General features: G+C 48.7%; 2 protein-coding genes across 3 annotated transcripts in view; one reads left to right on the top strand and one right to left on the bottom strand.

Annotated features, from left to right (window-relative positions):
• Nucleotides 1-679: 679 nt before the first annotated feature.
• On the bottom strand, nucleotides 680-1,857 carry LOC134810741 (calcium-binding protein P-like; the record flags this gene model as incomplete). The annotated part of the gene is made up of 4 exons (XM_063816783.1): nucleotides 680-901; nucleotides 1,242-1,365; nucleotides 1,636-1,698; nucleotides 1,772-1,857. Coding segments are annotated over 4 exons (495 nt in total), but the record flags the coding sequence as incomplete, so codon positions are not given.
• A 7,271-nt stretch (nucleotides 1,858-9,128) lies between these two features.
• The window catches only part of ALKAL1 (ALK and LTK ligand 1), a 31,820-nt gene continuing 23,162 nt past the window's right edge, over nucleotides 9,129-17,786 (top strand). For both annotated transcript variants that reach the window (XM_001149038.6, XM_009455381.4), the window contains exon 1: nucleotides 9,129-9,891. In XM_001149038.6, the coding sequence (XP_001149038.1) occupies nucleotides 9,702-9,891 (190 nt within the window). In that variant the 5' untranslated portion in view covers nucleotides 9,129-9,701. The remainder of the gene's footprint in view (nucleotides 9,892-17,786) is intronic.

Genomic DNA, 17,786 nt, shown 5'->3' with positions numbered 1-17,786 from the left:
ATTAAGTTTCGTAATGGTTAAAACTGAGTCCCCCTCCCCCTCCTTCTCCCCTCTTTCTTTCTTTCTTCCGTCTCCCTCTGTTGCCGAGGCTGGATTGTACTGCCATGATCTCAGCTCGCTGCAACCTCCCTGCCTCGGGCTCCCGTAATTCTCCTGCCTCGGCCTGCCAAGTGCCTGGGATTGCAGGCACACGCTGCCACACCTGACTGGTTTTTGCATTTTTGGTAGAGACGGGGTTTCACCGTGTTGACCGGCTGGTCTCCAGCTCCTGACCTCGAGTGATCCGCCCGCCTCGGCCTCCCCAGGTGCTGGGATTGCAGACGGAGTCTCGCTCACTCAATGCTCAATGTTGCCCAGGCTGGAGTGCAGTGGCCTGATCTCGGCTCGCTACAACCTCCACCTCCCAGCCGCCTGCCTTGGCCTTCCAAAGTGCTAAGATTACAGCCTCTGCCCAGCCGCCACCCCGTCTAGGAAGTGAGGAGCGTCTCTGCCTGGCTGCCCATCGTCTGGGATGTGAGGAGCCCCTCTGCCCGGCCGCTCTGTCTGGGAAGTGAGGATCGCCTCTGCCCGGCCGCCACCCCGTCTGGGAAGTGAGGAGCGTCTGTGCCTGGCCGCCCATTGTCTGGAAAGTGAGGAGCGCCTCTGCCTGGCCGCCTCGTCTGGGAAATGAGGAGTGCCTCTACCTGGCCGCCGCTTCTGGGAAGTGAGGAGCGCCTCTGCCCGGCTGCCCCGTCTGGGAAGTGAGGAGCACCTCTGCCCGGCCGCCCCGTCTGGGAGGTGAGGAGCGCCTCTGCCCGGCTGCCCCGTCTGGGAAGTGAGGAGCACCTCTGCCCGGCCGCCCCGTCTGGGAGGTGAGGAGCGCCTCTGCCTGGCCGCCCATTGTCTGGGAAGTGAGCAGCGCCTCTGCCCAGCCACCCCATCTGGGATGTGAGGAGTGCCTCTGCCCGGCCGCCACCCCATCTGGGAAGTGAGGAGCGCCTCTGCCTGGCCGCCCCGTCTGGGAACTGAGGAGCCTCTGCCCGGCCACCCCGTCTGAGAAGTGAGGAGCGCCTCTGCCCGGCAGCTGCCCCATCTGGGAAGTCAGAAGCGTCTCTGACCGGCCGCCCCCCCATCTGGGAAGTGGGGAGAGGCTCTGCCCGGCCGCCCCATCTGGGAAGTGGGGAGAGGCTCTGCCCGGCCGCCCCGTCTGGGAAGTGGGGAGAGCCTCTGCCCGGCCGCCCCGTCTGGGAAGTGGGGAGCGCCTCTGCCCTGCCACCCCGTCTGGGAAGTGGGGAGCGCCTCTGCCCGGCCGCCCCATCTGGGAAGTGAGGAGCAACTCTGCCTGGCTGCCCATCGTCTGGGATGTGAGGAGCGCCTCTGCCTGGCCTCCACCCCATCTAGAAGGTGAGGAACACCTCTGCCCGGCTGCCCATCGTCTGGGATGTGAGGAGCACCTCTGCCCGGCCGCCCTTCGTCTGGGAGGTGAGGAACGCCTCTGCCCGGCTGCCCCGTCTAGGAAGTGAGGAGCGCCTCTGCCTGGCCACCCTTCATCTGGGAAGTGAGGAGTGCCTCTGCCCAGCCGCCCTTTGTCTGGGAAGTGAGGAGCGCCTCTGCTCAGCCGCCCCATCTGGGATGTGAGGAACGCCTCTGTCCGGCCGCCCCATCTGGGAGGTGGGCAGTGCTTCTGCCCAGCCGCCCCATCTGGGAGGTGAGGAGCGCCTCTGCCAGGCCGCCCTTCATCTGGGAGGTGAGGAGCGCCTCTGCCCGGCCGTCCTGTCTAGGAAGTGAGCACCTCTGCCGGGCCGCCCCGTCTGGGAGGTGAGGAGCACCTCTGCCCGGCCACCCATCGTCTGGGAGGTGAGGAGCGCCTCTGCCTGGCCGCCCTGTCTGGGAGGTGAGGAGCGTCTCTGCCTGGCCACCCCGCCTGGGAAGTGAGGAGCACCTCTGCCCAGCCACCCCATCTGGGAGGAAGTGAGGAGCACCTCTGCCCAGCCGCCCATCTTCTGGGATGTGAGGAGCACCTCTGCCTGACCGCCCCATCTGGGAAATGAGGAGCGCCTCTGCCCGGCCACCCCGTCTGGGAAGTGAGGAGCGCCTCTGCCCGGCCGCCCCGTCTGGGAAATGAGGAGTGCCTCTGCCCGGCCGCCCCGTCTGGGAAGTGAGGAGCGCCTCTGCCCGGCCGCCCCGTCTGGGAAGTGAGGAGCGCCTCTGCCCGGCCGCCCCGTCTGGGAAGTGAGGAGCGCCTCTGCCCGGCCGCCCCGTCTGGGAAGTGAGGAGCGCTTCTGCCCAGCCGCCCCATCTGGGAAGTGTACCCAACAGCTCCGAAGAGACAGCGACCATCGAGAACAGGCCATGATGACAATCGCGGTTTTGTCGAAAAGAAAAGGGGGAAAATGTGGGGAAAAGAAAGAGAGATCAGATTGTTACTGTGTCTGTGTAGAAAGAAGTAGATATAGGAGACTCCATTTTGTTCTGTACTAAGAAAAATTCTTCTGCCTTGGGATGCTGTTAATCTATAACCTTACCCCTAAGCCTGTGCTCTCTGAAACATGTGCTGTGTCAACTCAGGGTTAAATGGATTAAGGGCGGTGCAAGATGTGCTTTGTTAAACAGATGCTTGAAGGCAGCATGCTCGTTAAGAGTCATCACCACTCCCTAATGTCAAGTACCCAGGGACACAAACACTGTAGAAGGCCGCAGGGACATCTCCCTAGGAAAACCAGAGACCTTTGTTCACGTGTTTTATCTGCTGACCTTCTCTCCACTATTATCCTATGACCCTGCCACATCCGCCTCTCCGAGAAACACCCAAGAATGATCAATAAATACTAAACAAACAAACAAACAAACAAAAAAACCTGAGTGTCAACTTGATTGGATTGAAGGATACAAAGTATTGATCCTGGGTATGTCTGTGAGGGTGTTGCCAAAAGCGATTAACATTTGAGTCAGTGGGCTGGGGAAGGCAGACCCACTCTTAATCTAGTGGGCACCATCTAATTAGCTGCCAGTGAATATAAAGCAGGCAGAAAAATGTAAAAAGGCTGAGAGAAGAGAGACAGACCCTCTCATATTGTTTTATACTCAGAAAAGAAAAGCGAAACAAAAGGCAGGTAGCCTGGCGCCTAGGAACCAGACCCAAAACCAGGCCTGGGCCTGCCTGACCTAAGCCTGGTAGTTAAAGATCGACCCCTGACCTAACTGGATATGTTATCTATAGATTCCAGATATTGTATGGAAAAGACATTGTGAAACTTCCTGGTTTGTTCTGTTTCACTCTGACCACACAGCGCATGCAGCCCCTGTCACATACCCCCTGCTTGCTCAATCGATCATGACCCTCTCATGCAGACCCACTTAGAGTTGTGAGCCCTTAAAGGGAAGAGGAATTGCTCACTCAGAGAGCTCGGCCCTTGAGACAGGAGTTTTGTCCGATGCTCCCTGATGAATAAACCACTTCCTTCTTTAACTCGGTGTCTGAGGAGTTTTGTCTGCGGCTCGTCCATCAGCTGCCAGTGAATATAAAGCAGGCAGAAAAATGGAAAAAGGTGAGACTGGCCTAGCCTCCCAGCCTACATCTTTCTCCTGTACTGGATGCTTCCTGCCCTCAAACTTTGGACTCCAGAATTTTTCAGTTTTGAGACTTGAACTGGCTCTCCTTGCTCCTCAAGCTTGCAGACAACCTATTGTGGATCTTGTGATTGTGTAAGTTAATACTTAATAAACTAATATATGTATATATCTCTATCTATCATCTATCTATCTATCATCTATCTATCTATCTGTCTATCTATCTATCATCTCTATCTATCTCCTATTAGTTCTGGCCCTCTAGAGAACTCTGACTAATACAGATTTTGGTACCGGGAGTGGTTCTAGAGGAACATAATATTAAGGATGGAGTTCTTTCGTTGGTTTTGGGGTTTCTGGAGTTGGTTGCTTAGTATGATTAGATCTCAAAATGCTAAGGACTCTACTTCTAATAGTATGGAGAACACTGATAGTCCTTGGCATGAACTGTTTAGATAATTATGCAAAATAAATGTATTTGACATTCCTGATTCACTGCTCATGAGAGGCAAGGAGTTTAGTGACTCTATACATAATACCTTTGACCATATGTGGAGACCCAACGAACATAAAGAAGCTGGTTGCTTGCTCCAAAGTTCAGTGGACAAAGTGATGAAAGAAAATGAGGAACTTAGGGATTCTGTCTCCTGACTTCAGAAGCAGATACTGAGCCTGAAATCTGCTAAGATTGCCCTGAATGAGAGCCTTATCTCATGTAGAGAAAGAGCTGAAATTGTGGAAAGACAGACACAAGCTTGTATCATGCGAGTGGCTGATCTGCAATGAAAGGTGCGTGCACAGCCTCACCAGGTGTCTACTGTTAAAGTGAGGGCATTGACTGCAAAAGAATGGGACCCTGCAACTTGGAATGAGACGTGTGGGAGGACCCTGACCCAGAGTTTGTAAACTCTGATGAACCTTTTTTTCCAGAAGAAACAGCTTCTCCATCCCCAGTAGTGGCAAAATCCCCTCCCTTACCCATGCTGCCATCAGCCTTTCCACCTCTGTGTGAGAAGATAAACCTTGTCCTGCCCGAGGCAACAGTGATGGCCTCCCCGAAGCAGTTGCCAGGCAAAATAATGTTGATTCTCCTTAGGAGCCAGCCCCAACACTCCTGTTTGTTTCCTGACCTATAACTAAAGTCCTCACGAGTCCCTAGAGGTGAGGTTGAGAGTGTGACCCATGAGGAGGTGTGCTACACTCGAAAAAAACTGCTTAAGTTCTCTAATCTATATAAACAGAAATCTGGAGAACAGGCATGGACATGGACATTAAGGGTATGGGATAATGGTGGAAGGAACATAGAGTTCGATCAGGCTTAATTTATTGATTTGGACCCACTAAGTAGGGACTCTGCTTTTAATGTTGCAGCTTGGGGAGTTAAAAAAAGGTTCTAATAGTTTATTTGCTCAGTTAGCTGAAATATGGATTAAAAGATAGCTCACTGAGAGCAAGCTGGAAATGCCTGATCTCCCTTGGTTTAATGTAGAGGAGGGAATCCAAAGGCTTAGGGATATTGGGATGGTGGAGTGGCTTAGTTACTTTAGACCTACTCATTCCAGCTAGGAGGGTCCAGAAGATATACCCTTGACCAATGAATGCATTGTGAAATAGATGTGTGAGGGCAGCACTTGCATCTTTGAAGAGCCCTGTAATTGCTCTTTTCTGTATGTCAGATCTAATGGTGGGAACCACAGTCATTCAACTACAAAATTTAAATACAACGGGCATAATTGGATCCCAAGGAGGCAGGGGCCAAGTGGCAACACTCAACTGTCAAAGGCAAGGTGGGCGTAGCTACCATAATGGACAGCAGAGGCAAAGCGGCAATCGCAATAGTCTGACTTGTGTAGAGCTCTGGCATTGGCTAATTAATCACAGTGTTCCTAGAAGTGAAATTGATAGGAAGCCTACTGCATTCCTTCTTAATTTCTATAAGGAGAAAAATTCTAGGTTGAATGGACCAAAGACTAATTTGAATTATAAAAACAGAGAATCATGGCCCCTCAATCAATTTCCAGATTTGAGCCAGTTTACAAACCCAGAACCCCTTGAATGAAGGGGAGGCTGGGTCCCCTTGAGGAAGGACCCCACTACATCACTGACAATTTAGGCAGTGAGTTTTTTCCCCACCCTTCCCCAAAGAGACCTCCAGCCTTTCACCAGGGTAACTGTGCATTGGGAAAGGGAAATAGGAGACCTCCAGCCTTTTACCAGGGTAACTGTGCACTGGGAAAGGGAAATGATCAGACATTTTGGGGACTACTGGACCCTGACTCTGAGCTGACGTTGATTGCAGCGGACCCAAAATGTCATTGTGGTCCTCCAGTTAAAGTAGGGGCTTATGGAGGTCAGGTAATTAATGGAGCTCTAGCTCAGGTCTGACTTACAGTGGGTCCCCAGACTCATCCTGTGGTCATTTCTCCAGTGCCAGAGTGCAACATTGGCATAGACATACTTAGCACCTGGCAGAACACCCACATTGGCTCCGTAACTGGTAGGGTGAGGGCTATCATGGTGGGAAAGGCCAAATGGAAGCCATTAGAGCTGCCTCTACCTAGAAAAATAGTAAATCAAAAACAATATTGCATACCTGGAGGAACTGAAGAGATTAGTGCCACCATCAAGGAATTGAAAGATGCAGGGGAGGTGATTCCGATTCCCACCACATTCCCATTAAACTCTCCCATTTGGCCTGTGCAGAAGACAGATGGATCTTGGAGAATGACAGTGGATTATTGTAAGCTTAACCAAGTGGTGACTCCAACTGCAGCTACAGTACCAGATGTGGTTTCATTGCTTGAGCAAATTAACATATCTCCTGGTACCTGGTATGCAGACATTGACTTGGCAAATGCCGTTTTCTCCATTCCTGTCCATAAGGCCCACCAGAAGCAATTTGCCTTCAGCTGGCAAGGCCAGCAATATACCTTTACTGTCCTACCTCAGGAGTACATCAACTCTCTAGGTTTGTGTCATAATCTTATTCTTGTGATGGTTAATACTGAGTATCAACTTGATTGGATTGAAGTGAAGAGGTGAGACTGGCCTAGCCTCCCAGCCTACATCTTTCTCCCATACTGGATGTTTCCTGCCCTTGAACATCGGACTCCAAAGTTCTTCAGTTTTGAGACTTGGACTGGGTCACCTTGTTGCTCAAACTTGCAGACAGCCTGTTGTGGGATCTTGTGATTGTGTAAGTTAATACTTAATAAACTCCTATATATATGTAGGAGTTTATTAAGTATTATATATATATTTACATATATCTCTATATTTATGTGTGTGTATATATATGTATATATCTCCTGTTAGTTCTGTCCCTCTAGAGAACCTTAATACAAGTTTATATTACCAATATTACCAATATTTTGGGGGAGATGTAGCAATGGATTTTTCAATTGTGACTTTTAAAATTCTGGTTTTAAAAATGTTTAAGAAAATCAACTATATTAAATATGTGATTGTATTTTGAAATGTTTAATAGGGTTTGTTGGTGTTAAATAAGGAAACTTCACTTGTTTAATTTATTAGCTAAGTTGTAAAGAAAATAAGTGCCTTGAGTTTCAAGGCTTAAAACAGCTTGTAACAGTTACAGTTTTAAAAACTTTGGATTACTTTAAACATTAGTTACTAAGTACCCATTTCTACACAGAAAACCCTTCCTTATATACTAAATAAATTAGCCAGTGTTACTGAGGGAATGCCCACATGAACAATTCAAGTTGCCTCTAAACTAATTAGCAAGAGGCAGGGCAAGCAGCATTTAGTTGGGGCAGTTAGAAAAGTAGTCAAAGATGTGCAATGAACAAAGAACAAAAGCAAAGAGTGACTTAGCTATACGTAACCTGTTTATTTATGATAAAAGCATTGTGTTGAGGAACTAGATCCCTGAAGTTAGATGCTCCACAAAGATGAGGATTTTGTTTATTTTACCCACTATGGTGGCTCCGCTGTGTTTCCACTGCCTGGTCCACAGTGTGCGTTCACATCATTTTTGTTGAATGAATAAAGGTGGGTTTCAAAGGATCACTTGCTTCAGAACTACCCAGAGTCCCTTAAAACGCAGATTTACAGGATCCTCCTGGGGGACTGCGTCCCCAGGGGTTTGGGAACCTGCATTTTTTTTTTACAGCCTCTCCTTCACATGGTACACAGTGTGAGAACCACTGAAGTTCAACCTCTTCACCTTGCTAGAGAGAAGACTAAATGGTTTGCTCAGGGCCCCATGGCTAATGACAGCTGAAAGTAGACCCCAAACTGTCAGGCTTGAAAACTTCATTGCTTTGTTTATTTCCTCTAGCTTTCAACGTAGAGGAAGAGGAAAATAATTCAGCTTCCAGGTTTTGCTGTCTTTTGCTCCGGATAGATGGTTGATTAAAAAGTCCATTTGTCATGGTTTCAGTATCACTTATTCTCCAGCATTATTTCATACTGCATTTCCCCATCGTTTTTCGGACTAGTCCCTATTTTTTTATTTTCCAATTAAAATTAATTTTTGAACTGCCTGTCAATGTCTGTGAACTTCTAATGTTTTCTTATTTCACTTCAGTAGAGCTGTGAGAAAGCGTTTATTCCACCTAAGTAGGGCCTTCAGACCCTTAACCTGTTTTTCTAGGAAGACTCTTGTGGGTCTCCCTTGGTGGAAGCCATTCTCTTACACTGCTGTGTTTGCTTAGGAAATACCAGATTCCTATGCGTGCTTAACAGTGAAACGATTGGAAGAAGCAGTCTTCACCTGTGTAACAACTTCCTCAAAAGAGCTTCATCCAAAGGCACGATTTCACAGGGCTCCTGCAAAGCTTGCTTTGCTTCCCAATTTCTTAGGCATGTTGGACATGCCAAGCCTAGATAAACTATTTGAAGGAGTTGAGGTCATTATTCAGGATCTGTGACCCACAAGATTTCTTTTTGTAGAGTAATGTAACGTTGGGCACCGCCTAAGGAGTAATGGAGCCTCAGTTCCCTTAGTTATTCCTGCCTTCTTCCTTTCACCTGTTTGCACTTTGCATATGAGGAGATAATTAGTAGTCAATTGATTAGCGAGCAATTTCAACATTTTTCAATATACTTAACATAAAGCAATAAAGCAGGCGGCTGAAACAACTAAAACAACAACAGTTTACAGAGCGCAGTTTGATCAGAGAGGCTCACTTTAATCAGAACGACTGGCCTTAATTTCATTTTTTAAGTTGTTAACACTAAAACTCTTTATAAGAGTTCCCTAATTTGAGGAAAAATCCAGCCGGCTGCTTTTTTGGGCGCACTGGTCGACCTTGGCGATTTCACCTGGGGAAGCACTGAAACCGGCCACTCCCCCCTGGGAGGCCAGGGCAGCTGGGCGTGTGTCCCCGGTGCCCAGCCCCAGACCTCCTCCGCCCGCCGCTCCCCCACGCGGAAGAGAACGCGGTGCTGCACCTAGGAGGGCAGGTCGGGCCTCCAGACCTGGGGCAGGGGCGGCTGGCGTGACGGCGTGGCCAGTGTTCCTGAGCGAGCAGGGGCTCGGCAGCAGAGCGCACCCCGCACCTTTGAGCCCAAGGCGTGGAGATCTCCGCTCATCCAGGCCGCACCCCGGCCCTGCTTTTTTCCGTCCGGACCTAGGCGCCGCGGGTTCTACTGACCCCGCCAGCCAGGGGAAGCCGTGACGGACCCCGAGGCTCGGGGGTGGGGGCGGCGGGAGACAGAGCCCAGGGAGAACCGCCGGGGCGACGCGGCAGTTACCCTACTGGGTCCTCCCGGGGACGGCGACCAGAGAGCGAGCCCGGGGTCTGGATCCGAGGCAGGCGTTGCGCAGGGAGCCCTGAGACCCGCTGAGTCCGAGGCTGGTGCCCGCCCGGCCCAGCGCGGACTTCCGAGGGTCCCGCGCGCTGGGACACGCCCTCATCCTGGGGGACGACCCCGTGGCCCCAGGCACCGCCTCCCGTTCCCGCCCCGCGCCCCGCAGCGCTTAGGCTTCGGCACACTGAGGACCGAGTCCCAGTGCAGCTCCAGCCGACCCCCGGGACGTAGACAAGAGCAGGCGCGCGGTGAAGACTGCGGCCGGCCGCGTAGCCGCGCTGTGGTCCCGCTGGCCTTCTCTTGGGCCGCGCACCCTCCGGACCTGCGTCGGGATCCTCCCCGAGTCTTCCGCTCTCTCCTCCCGGCTTGCGAACATGCGGCCCCTTAAGCCCGGCGCCCCTTTGCCCGCACTCTTCCTGCTGGCGCTGGCTTTGTCCCCGCACGGAGCCCACGGGAGGCCCCGGGGGCGCAGGGGAGCGCGCGTCACGGATAAGGAGCCCAAGCCGTTGCTTTTCCTCCCCGCGGCCGGGGCCGGCCGGACTCCCAGCGGCTCCCAGAGCGCAGGTACGATGTCCCCATCCCGCCCCATCCTTTGCCCTGCGCCTGGGGCTCCGTGGATTCCCCTAGGAGCTGGGCGAGGCACTCGCTTTGGGAAGCCTGAGATTAGTACAGCAGAAAACAGAGCATCTCTGCAGATTCCCAGCTCTCGGAAAGAGGTCGTAAGCGAATTAGATTTACCACGGTTGAGAGTTAAGTAAAGAAATCCGGCTGGCAATGGGACCAGCTTTCTATGTCCCTTCTCAGGTGTGGGAGGACTTTTTGGAAATAAACTGGTAAAGCAGCTCAAAGACATGGGTTTCAGTCCCACCGACCGAGGGGTGGTGGACAGGTTAGGTCCCTGTCAGCACCCCATTTCTGGATCTTCCGGGGTTTTGAGAATTAACTAAGATTGCTGTCCGTAGACACCTGACCGTGCCAGGAATGCCCCGTTCCCCTCCCCTTCACGCTGGCCGCAGCGAGTGGCTGAGGACGCGCCAGTTTCAGCAGGCGGCGGCTTATGTTACTGGCACCTTTCCTAGATCATTTTAGAAGGGCAGCCGGCTGCTCCCAAATCAACTTTGGACAGTCAGGTTCCTGCTACTTAGATGCCCGAGGGGAGTGGAAGGAATGAGGGAGGAAAAAGTCGCTGCTCTAGAGGGTCATGAGACATCCACAGGCAGAGAAGAAGTCGTGTGAATACGGGGAACAGGGAAAAGCCCCTGGAAAAGGAGGTCCGAGGGGGCGGCCGGGCACTTGGGGCAGCGCTGGAGGGAGGAGGGCAGGACACGCAGGAAAGGAAGGTGGGGACAGAAGCGAGAAGCTCCTCACACGTTTCTGTTCACACCCAGCAAGAGCAGAGCAAGGTGAAGCTGCCGGCGAGGCTGGGACAGAAGGGCCCCTCTGCAGGGACATTTGGTGGCCTCCACCGGGCTTGGGAAGAGGAGAGGGCCTAGGGTGGCCTGGGGATGCCCCGCAGCTAGCGGCTGGCCGTGGGACCACAGCTCCTGATCCCTTCTCCTCAGGCTTTATGGCTAAGAAAGCAAACAAGGGCTTCTTAGTATGATTTTTCTTTCACAATAGTTGTGATATAAATATGTACTTATTCACTCCACAAACTTTCTTCGAGTTCCTGTCTGTCACCATGCAGAGGGCGGAGGCCACCCAGAGGAGCAGACAGCAGTGTCTGCACTCTCCCACACACCTGGGTGTGGAAGGAGGCGCTGGTGCACACCTGCACTAAGTGAGCAGGGTGTCCTGCCCTGGGGAGGGGATGGAGAAGGTGGGAGGCTGAGGTGGGCTGCCCAGCTGGTGTGTGGACAACCCGGGCAGAGCCTCTCAGTCCAGCCGGCCACTGGGGAGCCCTCAGGAGGGGAGGGCACAGGGTCAGTGTCCGCAGCACGGCCATGCAGCAATGGTGCACACAGATCATGCACTTTGACTTAAAATTATTGTCAGCCTAAAATATTTATCTCAGAGAATAAAATGTCACTTTGGAATGTGAAAGGACTGGGAGAAAGGCTCTCAAAGTACAGAAACATGGAGGGCACACATTCATTCAGACCTTCTGTTTCATTCAACAGATCTTTTCTCTTTGATTCAGACAGTGAAGACTTACTGAAGTGAGTTACAAGGGATAAAACAACATTTTATTTATTTATTTAGAGACGGAGTTTCGCTCCTGTCTCCCAGGCTGGAGTGCAGTGGCGTGATCTCGGCTCATTGCAACCTCCGCCTCCCGGGTTCAAGCCATTCTCCTGCCTCAGCCTCCCACGTAGCTAGGATTACAGGCGCACCACCACGCCCGGCTAATTTTAATTTTTATTTTTTTGTAGTTTTAGTAGAGATGGGATTTCACCATGTTGCGCTAGGGTGGTCTCGAACTCCTGACCTCAAGTGATCTGCCTGCCTTGGCCTCCCAAAGTGCTGGAATTACAGGCATGAGCCACTATGCCCGGCCATAGTTAAAAGCGGCAACCATCTGAAGTTTTAAACAACAATATAGTCAGACAGAAAGTGCCCTGTGGGCACCCTTAAAGCCATTGCTTTCTGTGACTGTTTGTAGTTGTCTAATTTTTTGATTGCTATACTACATTCACAAGGGGAGAAAAGGGTGGCTCATGACATCCGTATCTGAGTCTGTGAATGGAGTACTTGCACATGGATCAGGGACAAACAGGGACATGAGAATATAGAGGACAAGGGCCTATCTGGATGTTCTCACGGGGTGCACTCAGCAGGTGGCAGGGGTTATCGTTCATTCAGGAGGAAAATATCTCGCAGGTCCGGGAGGCCAAGGACTCTCATCTCTGCCAGATGTGCCTGGAATGATGGCCCCATATTTCTGTAGTGACGTAATAAGCACCATCACCCAGGCCTAACGTACCTGTTCTAGGTTCAGAAATCTTTGCTGCCCCTGCACTTGCTCTGTCTGCCTTTTTCTGTAGGCCAGGCAACTTCCCTAAATGCAGATGTGAGCTGGAGGTGGGGGGATCATTTCCAAGTAGAGGGAGTAGTAACCAGGAAACCCTGAGGCAGGAGGGACCAGACAGCATGCCCCGAGGAGTGCGGAGAGTGGGGGACTGTGTTAGGTTCCCAGGAACACTCCTGATTCACCGTCCTTGGCCCTCCTTCCTTCTCACAGCCCATTTGTTCATGCCTGTATCCGTCCTGTCATTTAGCAATTTAACACACAGCTGAGGTCGTTGGGATGGGCAACATTGTTGACCATTGTGCTTGAGGAGCACAATTCAGTTCATAATTCCTGCCTGCGATGTCTCTCGAATCTGGGTCTTCCTTTTTAGTGTCCTTCCCACCACTCTAGTTCAGACCCTCTTGAGAGTTTTACGGTGACCTTCTCGATCATCTCCAACTCTATTAGTGCCCCTGACAGTGTGTCCTACTGGGATAAGAATTCCCAGTAACCTTCGCTCCTGCTCTCTCATTCCTCTTTCCTCCTCCCTTTGTCTTTGGTCACTGCGCCACCAGCAGGATGGCACAAACAAGGGACCATACCTCAAACCCTGCCAAAGGAAAGAAACATCAGAGCACTCACCCACTGAAAGGAAAACAGATTCAGAAGGCTGAGAACAGGGCCGTGGTGGGAGTAGAGAGGAGGTTCAGTTTTTGACAGAAAGGAAATTGGCGTGAGATGTGGGAGGCAGCAGTGTAAGGGGACTGTTAGCAAGTATTGATGTATATGATGTTTCTTTTGCTACCTCTGCCTTTTCAAGAGATTTCAGTAAATGTTTACCTTATTTCTACAGGCTTTCTGGAGTCAGATTTGTGTTGTTGTGCTTGCTGTTGCTGTTTTAATATAAAACCTCACTGACGTGGAGCTTAAGGAGAGAATGTGAAGGGGTTTTGATGAGGTTATGCTGAACAATGGCAAATCAACGTGCTTAATAAGTAGCATGGGGCTGGTCTCTTCCTGGTCATAAATCTGCTGTGGTTTCTCTTGATTTTCCAGGAAGGTCCTAGCTTCCTTGGAAAGAAAGGCAGATATTCAAGTCCTTTTGTGCCACCTCCTCTTACCTTTCGGCAGCTCTCAGGAGCTACTGTAAGTGCCTCTGTGCCAGTCCCAGGCTTGGTACCCCCTCCTTACAGAGGCCATTCTGCCTGTGCTTAACGCTATTCCTCCCTCTCCTGAAATGCACTTCTCTTACCTCTGCCTGCTGGAATTCTATTCATCCATCTAGGCCCCCTTCCTTTGTACTGTCTTTGCAGTTCGGTTATTTATGCGTTCAGATGCGTCTTAAACCATAAATTCACTTTGCAAATATCCCCACAGATCTGATGAAACTTAAAAAAAACTAGACATACTTAAATACTGCAGGGGCTTGCATAATAGTGGGATTTGATTTGTACAGCCCCAATTCTCTCTATTGCAAGTCTGTGACTATTATATCTGCCCACTTAGACAGTTATACCTGGTGAGTAACAATTTCTTTCACATAAATAATAATAAATTTTTGCTGCTTTGCATATCACCTGGGAGGAGGGTATGGATGGGTACTTTTTTTAAAAAATCATTTTTTGTTGTATATATTTAAAGTGTGCAACATGATATTTTGTTATATGTAGGCACAAGAAATGATTACTACAGTCAAACAGATGAACATAGCCATCGTCTTCCATTTTAATATTTTTATTATGTTATTTGCAGGGTTACTTGAAGCTATTTATTTTACTGAAAACTGTTAGTTTGGGGAGAGGTCAAAGTGAAAAGGTTATATATGATTTTTCACCAAGTAGATTTGGCAGGTTATATGTATGACCAGACGTCTGTTGGGCATGGGGCTGCTAGCTAGCAGGATCATAAACACTTATTCTGAGATGCCAAAGCTAACTTAGAGGAATGAGTTTCTGCCCATTCACAGTATTTCTTGTAGGAATTGTGGCCTTTCTGCAGGAGCCTATTTATTGAGCTGCTTCTGTGCAGAAGTCAACAGAATCACCCACTGTGGGGTTCTCTTTGCCTGGAATGACCCAGTCCCAGGAAACAACTTTCCAATCACATATTGGTTAGGAAAACCTAGGATTAAAACAATTCCTTTTTAATGGCAATTTTTTTCTTTGGCCTTCAGTTTTATTGCTGGAAATGACATTTGAGAGCAGATTTCTAAGATCTTTGTTGCTGTGTAGGAGGATAGAAAAACGTGGCCAGGTGATATTTCCTTCTACTATTTGCCATTGTAGAAAACGTCACAGTAGTGGGTAGTAAGTAGAGTGTCTGGAGTTTAAATATTTCTTATAAATCCATTTATATATCTAACAACATAAACTGCCAGGAAATAATAGCTACAATATTTATATCATACGTGAAAGATGTGTAGTCTTTTACATATTAATAAAATTAAAATTTTATTAAATGTGATTTACTTGGAGTTATTGTTAGGCTTTTTGATTTGATGATATCGTTCATTGATGATTTCTTTCTCTGTTGAACACAGATAGCGTTTTTTTCTTCCTACAGCACACCTCACACTGAAACTCATATTAGTTTGATATTATATTATTCTATTTGAATGTGAGCCTCTTTAAGTTGAAGACTAGGGGTTACTCTGTTTTTAATATCCCATAGCCTACCAAAGTCATTGTGTAAATTCTTCTTTTAGGAAGAATTACTTTTTTCAGAAGAAATTGAATTTTAAAAAAGAAACTTTGCAGGTTTTTTTAACTTTGAAACTAAAATAATTTGAATTTTAAAATGTTTATTTATTGATTTATAGATACATAATTGTGGACATATAGAATTAAAATTTTTATTTTCCCCAAAGCTAAAGCAGACCTATTGTCTTATTTACTTCCTACTATTATGAGGCATAAGCTAACTTTTTGGCATTTGATTATATTTAGACAATGCAGTATTTACTGTCCTTAATACCTTCTAGAGCAGTAGTTGTTAAAATGAGGCTTCTGGGATCATCTGTTTCAGAACCAGTTGAGAGGCAAGTTTCAAATGTAATTCTTGGACTTCACCCTGAGTATAATAAATCTGTACGAGTGCAGCTTGTAGATCTGCATTTTAACAAACTCTGAGAATTCTCATGTACCTTGAATTTTTGGGACCATCAGAATTTTTTTTAACTAAGGAGAGTGAGGAGGAGAAAGGTGGCATATTGGAATCTCTTGGAAAGTTTCTTCCAGATAGAGACGGTTTCTATCTGCCCTCCGCAAACCCAGCCACACTCTGGTTCAGTAGCTCACTCTCTGCCCTCCCTCCATCCTTGCATGTACCCACAGCTCTACAGCTATACGTTCCAATGTGAAAAAAGGCTTCCTTGGTCTACCAGCTTTGGGAACATAACGATTAAGCCCCCTTTTTTAGAATCACTATACAAGCATGCTGTGGTTCGGATATTTGTCCTCTCTGAACCTCATGTTGAAATTCGATCCTCAATGTTGGCGATGGAGGCTAATGGGAGGTGTTTGGGTCATGGGGGTGGATCCCTCAGGAACAGATTAATGCCCTTCCTGGGAGGTGGTGGGAGTGAGTTCTTGCTCTATTAGTTTTCTTGAGAGCTAGTTGTTAAAAAGAGCCTGGCCCCTCCCCTGCCCCTTGCTCCTGTCAGGCCACGGGTTCTCTGCACACAGCGGCTCCCCTTCACTTTCCATCATGAGTGGAAGCAGCCTGAGGTTCTCCCCAGCTGCCAATGCCCAATCTTGAGCTTTCCAGTCACCAGAATTATCAGCCAAGTATGCTTTTTTTTCTTTAAAAATTACCCAGCCTCAGGTATTCCTTTATAGCGACACAAAATGGACTATGAGAAAGCACTACAAAGTCCTGCAGTAAAGGAAACTTTACACAAATCAGTACTATCCAAATTTTCTTTTAATTAGGCATTTATTTGCATGTTGCATATCTAGGATATGAAGGACCCCACTTTGGAAACATTGTTTCAGCCAATGCCTATAAACGAGCCCGACTTTAGCAGCTGGGGGACACCAGGAAAAAAAGACTGGGCTGCAGGAAAGCAATGAAGAGAGAAGGAAAGGTGAACAGAGGAGGGCTGAGGGGCAGGGCAGGGACATGGCAGGAGAGTTGCTGAGCCACGACCACATACTAATTGCTAGTCAAATAGGCACACTGTTATTTGGTGGAAAAATACCTGGAAACAAATTCAGTAAAACCGTAAACTACTCATTCAAATTTAAATGCTGTTGTTGAAGAGTGTGCCCCATTCTGAACTTTTTTTTTTTTTTTTTGAGATGGAGTCTGACTCTGTCACCCAGGCTGGGGTGCAGTGGAGCAATCTTAACTCACTGCAGCCTCTACCTCCCAGATTCAAGGAGTTCTTTCTCTCACCTCAGCGTCCCAAGTAGCTGGGATTACAGACACAAGCCACCATGCCCAGCTAATTACAAAATATATATATATATAGTAGAGACAGGGTTTTGCCATATTGGCCAGGCTGGTCTTGAACTCCTGACCTCAAGTGATCCACCTGCCTCAGCCTCCCAAAGTGCTGGGATTACAGGAGTGAGCCACTGCATCAGGCCCCAGTATGAACATTTTATACTTCTTCTTCTTCTTTTTTTTCTGAGCCATAGTCTCACTCTGGTTGCCCAGGCTGGAGTGCAGTGGTTCAATCTCAGCTCACTGCAGCCTCGGCCTCCCACCTCAGCCTCCCAAGTAGCTGGGACTACAGGCACATGCCACCACACCCAGTAATTTTTTTGTGTTTTTAGTAGAGATGGGTTTCGCTCCGTCGCCCAGGCTGGTCTCAAACTCCTGACCTCAAGTGATCTGCAGCCCTTTGCCTTCCAGAGTGCTAGGATTATAGGCATGAGCTACCACAACAGCCAATATTTTATACGTCTGTTAATTCTACAGAATCCATAATTACTATTCATCTTATGTACGTGTCTACTCACGCTTGGTAGGCTCTGTTTTCTCTGTAAACATAAGGCAAATTATGTGAGCCAACCGTTAAAAAAAGTCTGATCTGTATTACACAATGGTTACATGTGAGAAAACAGGAAAACAAAAACACCGAAAATTGAAACCCCAAAAGGTGATTATTTCTGGCTGATAGTTTTGTAAAAAGTTTATTAACAGTATCAGATTGGCTATTGATCATTTCCATGAAACAGAAAGCACTGGTTCCAGGCTTGCTGTGGAATTGGGAAGGGGTGGATCTCTGAGTTCCAGGTATCTTGTCTGTGCCACAGGGAAGACCCCATCATGAGGCTTCTTGTGAAGATATAGCAACAGAGGAGATGTGTGGAGCACCTGACCAGGCTCCTGGCCTAGGAGCTGCAGGCAGGCGGCTTCTTACTCTCTCCAAGCACCACCCAGGCATCAGCCATGGTGAACCTGAAAAGATGAATATCATCATGACTGCTTCAAAGCTTGGTTATATTTGTTTATAGGAGATTTTCTATTGCCAGCATATATGCCTGATGCTGAGAAAGGAAAA

This window comes from Pan troglodytes, chromosome 7 (genome assembly GCF_028858775.2).
Source record: "Pan troglodytes isolate AG18354 chromosome 7, NHGRI_mPanTro3-v2.0_pri, whole genome shotgun sequence".
NCBI classification, from domain to species: domain Eukaryota; kingdom Metazoa; phylum Chordata; class Mammalia; order Primates; family Hominidae; genus Pan; species Pan troglodytes.
This window is presented reverse-complemented; position numbering and strand designations above follow the sequence as displayed.